The sequence below is a fragment of the Mobula hypostoma genome, chromosome 5 (genome assembly GCF_963921235.1).
Source record: "Mobula hypostoma chromosome 5, sMobHyp1.1, whole genome shotgun sequence".
NCBI lineage: Eukaryota > Metazoa > Chordata > Chondrichthyes > Myliobatiformes > Myliobatidae > Mobula > Mobula hypostoma.
In genome coordinates, this window is record NC_086101.1 from 190633278 (window position 1) to 190643194 (window position 9917).

At 41.8% G+C, this 9917-nt stretch overlaps 1 protein-coding gene across 1 annotated transcript; it reads left to right on the forward strand.

Annotated features, from left to right (window-relative positions):
* The first annotated feature begins 864 nt into the window (after positions 1-864).
* LOC134346378 (uncharacterized) lies at positions 865-4719 on the forward strand. Its single transcript, XM_063047733.1, has 2 exons — positions 865-924; positions 3707-4719. Exon 2 carries the CDS (start codon positions 3707-3709, stop codon positions 4454-4456), a length of 750 nt encoding a protein of 249 aa, XP_062903803.1. The 5' UTR covers positions 865-924; the 3' UTR covers positions 4457-4719.
* Positions 4720-9917: the final 5198 nt, after the last annotated feature.

Consider the following 9917-nt stretch of genomic DNA (forward strand, 5'->3'; position numbering starts at 1 on the left):
CTCCCACAGTCTAAGTAGGTTAATTGGTCATTATAAATTGTCCCACGATTAGGATAAAATTAAATCAGGGCGGTGCAGCTCAAAGGGCTGGAAGGGCCTGTTTTGTGCTGTATCTCAATAAATAAATAAAAATTAAAAACTGCTCATAATGCTCCCAAAGTGGTCTGACTGATGTCTTATAAAACCACAGCATTACATTCTTGCTTTTATATTTACAGTCGTCTCAATTAATCTTTAGTTCCCTCTACCACTCGGCATTCCTTGCCACCCTGCGGATGGGAGTCACCGGCAGACGTCTGGAGCCATCCACCTCCCATTGGGTTGGAGGATGAGTAAGGAAAGAGTTGTTAACTGTTGCCAGGGAATTTCTTGTATTGTACCGATGCCTCCTTTAGCCGGCTTGGAATCAACGTTCCCTCCAATTTTATTTTACAGCTGTGTGAACCAACCATCACTGAGCAGGAAATAAGTGTGCCTCTTTAATAAAACATATGAAAGAAAATTTCAGCTGCGCGGCCACAAAGGCTATGTGCATGGGGGCATTTCAGTTACTGCGCTGCTCCGCACCCGTGCAGCTTACAGGAAACAGTGTTCGGGATCCATCTGTATTTCTCCACTTCAGTGTGAAAAATCATTGGGAACTCTTATGCAGTTTTCCCATGGCTTGCCTGCAGTAATTATTGATCCGCCTGCTCGCTCTAGTATTTTATCACTGGTGTGAATGAGGTAAAAGATTATCCAACATCATGAATTCCAGAGCCACGAGATAATGTTGCAGCTCTATAAAAGGCTGCTTAGACCAGACTTGGAGAAATGTGTTGAGTTCTGGTTGCCTCATTATCGGAAGGATGTGGAAGCTTTAGAAAGGGCGCAGAGGAGATATACCGGGATGCTGGTTTGGCGCGCATATTTCGCGAGGATAAGGTGAGTGAGCTCGGGCTTTTCTCTGGAGGAGGATGAGAGGTGACTTGATAGATGTATATAAGATGAAAAGAGGCACAGATAGAGTGGACAGGCAGAGGCTACTTCCCAGGGCAGAAATGCAAAAGGACATAATTCTTAAGGTGACTGGAGGAAAAGATAGGGGATATCAGAGGAAGGGTTTTTTACAAGAGAGTGATGAGTGCATGTAATGCCCTCCTGCTAGGAGTGGCGGTAGGGGCAGTTAGATTAAGGACTTCAAGAGACTCTTAGATAGGCACATAGATGAAAGGCTATGTAAGAGGGAAGGGTTAAGGAGATTAGATTAGCTTTATTTTTACGCGTACATTGAAACATACAGCGAAACGCGTCGTTTCCGTTAAATCAAATAGTAAGGTTTGTGCTGGGAAAATGTCGCCAGGCTTCCGGCGCCAATATCGTATGCCTCCAACTCAGCAACCCTATCTGGTAGGTCTTTGGATTGTGGGAGGAAACCCGAGGAGAAGGTACAGACAGGGACGGAAATTGAACCCTGATTGTTGATCGCTGTAAGGTGCTGTATATGCGATACACTTACTACGTCGCTATCGTGCCACCCCATGCGTAGAGTGATCTTGGCGTATGTGTCCACAACATCGGAGGCCGAAGTGCCTGTACTGTTTAAAGTTCGATCTCTTTTGGTGTGGTAACTCACCAGAGCTAGAACAGGATTTCCAGCATCTGCAGATTTTCACTTGTTTGAGAATTACAGCAGGAATAGGTAATTCAGCCCCTTACTTCAGTTCCCTTTCTCATAGAAACATAGAAACATAGAAAATAGGTGCAGGAGTAGGCCATTCGGCCCTTCGAGCCTGCACCGCCATTTATTATGATCATGGCTGATCATCCAACTCAGAACCCAGCCTTCCCTCCATACCCCCTGACCCCTGTAGCCACAAGGGCCATATCTAACTTCCTTTTAAACATAGCTAATGAACTGGCCTCAACAGTTTGCTGTGGCAGAGAATTCCACAGATTCACCACTCTCTGTGTGAAGAAGTTTTTCCTAACCTCGGTCCTAAAAGGCTTCCCCTCTATCCTCAAACTGTGACCCCTCGTTCTAGACCTCCCCAACATCGGGAACAATCTTCCTGCATCTAGCCTGTCCAATCCCTTTAGGATCTTATACGTTTCAATCAGATCCCCCCTCAATCTTCTAAATTCCAACGAGTACAAGCCCAGTTCATCCAGTCTTTCTTCATATGAAAGACCTGCCATCCCAGGAATCAATCTGGTGAACCTTCTTTGTACTCCCTCTATGGCAAAGATGTCTTTCCTCAGATTAGGGGACCAAAACTGCACACAATACTCCAGGTGTGGTCTCACCAAGGCCTTGTACAACTGCAGTAGTACCTCCCTGCTCCTGTACTCGAATCCTCTCGCTATAAATGCCAGCATACCGTTCGCCTTTTTCACCGCCTGCTGTACCTGCATGCCCACTTTCAATGACTGGTGTATAATGACACCCAGGTCTCGTTGCACCTCCCCTTTTCCTAATCGGCCACCATTCAGATAATAATCTGTTTTCCTATTTTTGCCACCAAAGTGGATAACTTCACATTTATCCACATTAAATTGCATCTGCCATGAGTTTGCCCACTCACCCAACCTATCCAAGTCACCCTGCATCCTCTTAGCATCCTCCTCACTGCTAACACTGCCACCCAGCTTCGTGTCATCCGCAAACTTGGAGATGCTGCATTTAATTCCCTCATCCAAGTCATTAATATATATTGTAAACAACTGGGGTCCCAGCACTGAGCCTTGCGGTACCCCACTAGTCACCGCCTGCCATTCTGAAAAGGTCCCGTTTATTCCCATGAAGGCCATGCCCGATTATTTCCTACACAGGTTGCATATTTCCACACTTTCCTAAATATTCAAGCATCCATCGACCTTGGTCCTGAATATTCTCAGCAGCTGGACCATTGCACCGATCGGATCGCTGGCGAGAATGTGGCGAGTGCGCACGCGCTGGATCGATCGTGCGGTGAATCGATTGGGCCTCCTACACAGGGGTGTCGGGGGAGGGCGCCGTCCTGCTCGGCAGGTCGGGCAGCGTCTATTGAGAGGAGTACAGTCGACGTTTCGGACTGAGACCCTTCTGTAGGACTGGAGAGAGAGAAAAAAAGATGGGGCGTAGAGGTAAAAGGTCGGGCGGAGTGTAGGTGCTCGGCGAAGCGTCGGGTCTCACTGATATACAGGATTCCACTCTGGGAGCACTGGCACAGTAAATTAGTCCGTGAGTCAGGACCCCAAATTTGGGCCACCGGTACCATCTGGGGTGCGGGGGAAATAATTCTTATAGTGATTTTTGTCAAGGTAAGCACCCCTAGTGCCAGAACGAGGGGCCACAGTTTGAGGATAGAGGGGAAGCCTTTTAGGACCGAGATTAGGAAAAATTTCTTCACACAGAGAGTGGTGAATCTGTGGAATTCTCTGCCACAGGAAGCTGTTGAGGCCAGTTCATTGGCTATATTTAAGAGGGAGTTAGATATGGCCCTTGTTGCTACGGGGGTCAGGGGGTATGGAGGGAAGGCTGGGACAGGGTTCTGAGTTGGATGATCAGCCATGATCATAATAAATGGCGGTGCAGGCTCGAAGGGCCGAATGGCCTATTCCTGCTCCTATTTTCTATGTTTCTAAAATATGTAATAGCATTGCAGTGGTGGTATAAGAACCATGATCCCATGGTGCTTTGCCTATGATAAGATGAATTATGCCAGGTACCTGTCCCTTTGCTCAGATGATGAACCTCCCAGAGAAGAATCCTTCTGAGTATGAGGCCTTCAAGACAGGCCAATTCTCAGTGCAGCTGTCAAGTAACATCCCCTTCGGGCAGATCCCTGTGGACCAGGCTATTGAAGCCACAGTGAACAAAGACACACAGACTCCTGGAGACACATCACGGTTCAGTCTGAATGCTGGAGCTATCAAGCGTTACTACATAACAGCTGGGCACTGCAGTGCATTCCTGGGACAGTTAAGGGAGATGGTGCAAGGCAACAAATCAGAGCTTTTTCATGTGGAGCTACAGCGGCCAAGAATCCAGAAATATGAGGAAGCAGTTTCAGCAGTGGTTAGCCTCATACATGAATGGGTCAACCCATTTGCAGAGAAGTGGGACCTCATTAACATCTCTATGGCAAAGGCAGCCCCCAAGGATATTGCCTTCAACCTGATGAAGGCATATAAGATTGGTGAGCAATGCTATGCAACCTTCAAGGATGAGAGACTAGAGGAAGACCCACCAGCAAAGAAATTCCATGACCCAATGAAAACCAACAAGCTGAAAACATTCAGTGATATGCGTAAGAAGAGAAGTGAAATCAAATGGGAGGGCGATCATCTTGAAAGCAGACAGGTCTGTGTTTGGACGCATCATAGTGATGGCACAAGGGTGCAGTCTACTTATGGAGGATATCCTTTCTCATCCCCTTGGACCATTTCCCTGAGCCCTGTCCACACCAGACGGATTGCTGAGAAAGACAAATAAAGCTACTTTAGCACAACCTTGCAGAAAAATGTAGCAGTAGAAGAGAAACTCCCAAGAAACTCTGCTACAGTGGTTGACGGAATGAACCTGGTGCTGTCACGTGACCGGCAACAATGAATATAGAAATGAGTCAGGTTTTATAAACAAATAAATATTTATTAAACTCAGCTCAAAATTAGTAAAAAGATAAACAAATGAAAACCTGAGCCGGAAGTAAACTGCTATGTGGCCATTTAACAAACCGTTAAACTCAGTAAGAGTCTTAAAGCAGTAAATCTGAAAACAGTCTTAAAGTGGTAAATTCAAAAAACAGTTCTTCAAATGGTAAATTTGAAAGTCCAAGAGATGTATACAGTCAATTACGAGAGTCAGAGAATTCCTCGAAGACACGACGGTACTGTCGATCCCAGCCGGAACCTGCCTTGTCCGCAGCATTCACGACGACGGAAATAAAACGGTTTAAATGCACTGACCTTTTCCTCTGTAGAATAGACTAGATACTGCACAACCTTTTCTGCTACTTTTAGCAGAGTTTATCTCATGCAGATCACTCTTACTTGAACGAATTCAATAACGGTCGATCCGCACGAAAATCGCCAAACGACTCCTTCAGGTTGCCGACTTCACTCTCCAATACTACTGAAAAGGTACATCAACAAATCTGGCAGCTATTGGTGAAACTGCCGGCCCAACACTTCTGTACCTTACCAAAGAAAGTAAAACTCCGTTTTAAAAGTATACTGCGTCATGAGATTAATAAGCAGTGTAGTGGAGTATCTGACTGACAATCTAACTGAAAACTAACTGCGTCACCACGGTTTACACTTATATACCTGGTGAGAACAGGTCATCAAATGACCTCACATTGGTGGGAACATTACATCATGTGACCTCCGCAAGACAGTCCTCATAAGGCAGTCACAAGATATCCATAAAGTATGTAACACCTCCCTCCAATAAAGATTTGGTCTTTTAGGAGCAAAATTTTAACAATTAACTATTTACAAAAAAATACAAATGTATAAAATTTACAGCATACACAGTATGCACAGTATCATCATACAGCCTTTTACAAACTAATATACAGTAGGAGTGTTACAAAGGTTAACATCACTCCGTTAAAAAATTTACATTGTACATTTAACATCTAGATAGACAATCAGCGATCACATTATCTTTACCTTTAATATGAGTTATCAAAATACTATACTCCTGTAACATCAAACTTTGTTGCTAAATTGGAGTTTGATTAATTTCCTTAACCATTTTCTTTGACCAAGCCCGGACCCACAACATAACCAAGGTAGGTCACTGTGGCATGGCCAAATTCACTTTTAGCTAAGTTACTAGTTAAGTTAGCTTTTGAAAGCCTCTCAAATAGTTTCTCCACCGCAGTAATATGTGCTTTCCAAGTATTATTTCCTGTAACTAAATCATCAATATAGGCATCTGTATCTTTTAACCCATGAATCACACTATTAATCATCCTCTGGAAAGTACCTGGTGCATTCTTCATCCCAAGTGGAAGAACATTATATTCATATAACCCAGATGGGGTTACAAATGCAGAAATCTCTCTACCTCTATCCGTCAATGGAACACACCAATACCCTCTTAACAAATCAATCTTTGTAAGGAACTTTGCTTGTCCAACTTTATCCACCAATCATCTACCCTGGGGATTGGATATGCATCAGGTTTTGTCACAACATTCACCTTCCTGTAATCTGTACAAAACCTAATACTATTGTCTGGCTTAGGCACCATAACACAAGGTAAACTCCAATTCGAATGAGAAGGTCTAACGAGATTATTCTCCAACATATACTTAATTTCTTGTTCAGCAAGTTCACATTTTTCCCTGTTCATCCGATACAGATGTTGTTTTATGGGTTTTGCATCTCCAACGCCTACATCATGTGAAGCTACGGTGGTTCTTTAGGAACATCTGGAAATAAATCCCTATATTTAAAAAATAACTGTTTCATCTGCTCTCTCTGCTCTGGCTGTAAATGAACTAATTTCTCATCAATATTTTCCTGAATTGTTGAATTTGGTAACCTGGCTGAAATAATATTGGATTTAAAATGAGTTTCAGATGAATCATCCATTGTTTTCAGAAAGATCACACTCATTATTGACTACAACAGTCATAGTAGCAGCCCCTTTCTCATAATACAGTTTTATCATAGTTATATGACACAGCTGTGTTGGCTTTCTTCGATCTGGGGTTTTTATCACGTAATCCACATCATTTACTTTAGATTTAATCTCATAAGGACCATGAAATTTAGCTTGTAATGGGTTCGTTTGCACCGGGAAAAGAACCAACACCTTATCTCCAGGCTTAAATGACCTTATTCTAGCTTCCTTATCATACCAAGTTTTCATCTTCTCCTGAGCCAATTTTAAACTTTCCTTGGCCAAGCTACAAGCTTTATGTAAAGTTTCTTTGAATTTTAAAACATAATCCAGCAAAGTAGTGCGTACCTCCTTATTAATCCACTGTTCTTTCAACAAGGCCAAAGGTCCTCGAACTCCATGCCCAAACACAAGTTCAAAAGGACTAAAACCTAATGATTCCTGTACTGCCTTCCTCCCAGTCCTTTTCATTTTTCACACAATACGTCCTAATCATAGTTTTGCGGGTAGAATGGAATCTCTCCAAGGCTCCTTGAGATTCTGGATGATATGCTTGCGATTCTGGATTATATGTAGATGACGTAATCTGGTTTTCTCCCAGTTTATAAACTATCTGCTGAAACAATCCAGACATAAAATTACTGCCTTGATCTGATTGTATTTCCTTAGGCAACCCAAAATAAATAAAGAATTCTATAAGAGCCTTTGTCACAGTTTTGGCTGTTATATTCCTAAGAAGTATTGCCTCTGGAAACCTAGACGCTGTGCACATAATGGTCAGCAAATATTGATGTCCAGTTTTAGTGTTTTGCAATGGGCCTACACAATCTATAATAATTTTGGAAAACGGCTCACCAAATGCTGGAATCGTTTGCAGTGGGACCACTGGAGTAACTTGATTAGGTTTACCCACAATTTGACACGTATGACACGTCCTACAAAATGTCGCCACATCTTTTCTTAAACTAGGCCAGTAAAAATGTTTAAAAACCTTGTTCATAGTTTTCTTTACACCTAGGTGGCCACCCAAAGGCATACTATGAGCCATAGATAAAATCTCATTTCGATAAACTTTAGGAACAACTACCTGCTGATTAACTTCCCATTCCTCACTTGCAGGAATTGTAGGTGATCTCCACTTTCTCATTAATACTCCCTTTTAAAAATAATATCCTACTGCCACTTTCTCAATTTCACTATCTGGAAGAGCTTGTTCCTTTAATTTGACTATCTCAGGATCTCTACCCTGCTCTGCTATCATCTCCTTCCGAGATAAAGACAAATCTTCATGGTCAGACTTACTACCAAAATCCTGATCAAATAATGAAGGTAAGTAAGTTTCTGACACATCCTGAAAATTCGCATTCCGAGTTGAACAGTCATGGGTAACAACTTCATCCTGTACATCAGTCTTTTTAGCCATAGCTCGGGTTACAACACAGGAAGAATCCTGTGGTTCCTCAGAATTAGGCTTTGTCAAATGCACTTCAGGAAAAGCTTGTCCACCTGCTAAGTCATTCCCTAACAAAAAAGAAACATCTGGGTTGTAGTCCTACTTTAACAAGCCCTGTAACTAATCCTGACCTTAAATTTACTCTATGTAAATGTACTGGCATAGGGCACTCCCAACTCCTCTTATGTAGTTTACCTCATCACTAAACTTTAGAACACTGTGATTGAGAAGCTCCAGTATCTCTAAGTATTTTTATTGGTACAGGATTGGATCCCTCTTTCAAGGATACAAATCCTTCGGTTATAAAATGTTCATATCCCCTCTTTACTTGGTCAGACTCTGACAAAGCTTCATTGGTATTTATCGAACTCTGTGGATTTACATATCTTTCAATATGCTGCACACAAGCAGCTGGGACTGCTTCCTTCTCTTTCTTTTTCAATCGAAAACAGTTAGCTATTACATCTCCAGGTTTCTTACAATAATTACAAATAGGACCAAAATGTCTTTCCTTCACGTGTCTCCCTTCATCCTTACTTTCCTCACTAACTTCAGATTTAATTTCTGGTTCACCTTGATTCTCTGTGCTATTTTTCCTTTTAAAAGTCCTGCTTGGAGAAAATTTATTCTTATGAATTAAAGCATACTCATCAGCTAATTTAGCAGTCTCCTGCAATGTAGCAGTATCCCTTTCATTTAAGTATGTCCTCACTTCAACAGGAATGCTCCTTTTAAATTCCTGTAGTAAAATCAACTCTCTTAATTTATTATACTCCCCATTCACATTTTTTAGAGGAAACCCATCTCTCCAAACATACAGATTTCTCGTGGGCAAATTGCACGTAAGTTTTTTCCATTGATTTCTTCAAATTTCTGAAGCTTTCTCTATAAGCTTCCGGAACCAGTTCATACATTTTCAATATATGCTGTTTGACAATATCATAATTCAGTGGTCCCTCAGCATTTAAAGCTGTATAAACTTGTTGTGCCGTGCCTCTAATTACACTTTGTAACATCACTGGCCATTGCTCTTTCGGCCACTCTAAACTCAGAGCAAAAGTTTCGAAATACTGGAAATATTTGTCCACTTCTGCTTCATTAAATGGAGGAGCCAAAATAACCTCACGACTAGCAATAAACTGTTTCTTAGAACCAGAGGACTGATTCTCGGACTTTAATTTCTCCATCTCTAGCTCAAGCTCCCTCCTTTTATTTGCCTCTCTTTCAGCCATTTCGCTTTAAATCATTCAAACTTCAAGATCTAACTGCATTTCCAGTGTACTCATTGGAAACCTCCCTAACACCTCATCATAAAACTTTCCCAAACTTATATAATGCTCAGCGATTTTTCTCTCAATTACGGGCTTTGTTGTAACCTTCGTAATTCCTTTAATATCCAACCTCCTAGCAATCTCTGATACAACAGTTTTTCTTGCCGTCGCTAAAACCTCCAGATCAGGCAAATCCATGAAGTCCTCAATATTCATTGCTGCCGAATACCACGCCCACACCAATCAGACAAAAGGATTGGGCATTTCCCTTTTCCAAATCAGGTTGATACTTAAACAAGCCCTTAAGCTCAAAATCGGAACAATCCTATGAGCCCCCAAATTATGTCACGTGACCAGCAACAATGAATATAAAATTGAGTCAGGTTTTATAAACAAATAAACATTTATTAAACTCAGCTCAAATTTAGTAAAAAGATAAACAAATGAAGACCTTAACTGGAGGTAAGCTGCTATGCGGCCATTTAACAAACCACTAAACTCAGTACTAGTCTTAAAGTGGTAAATGTGAAAACAGTCTTAAAGTGGTAAATTCAAGCACAGTTCTTCGAATGGTAAATTTGAAAGTCCAAGAGAT

Bases quoted from the DNA above. Each gene is read 5' to 3' on its own strand.
- LOC134346378 (XM_063047733.1), top strand. From the start codon at position 3,707: ATGATGAACCTCCCAGAGAAGAATCCTTCTGAGTATGAGGCCTTCAAG.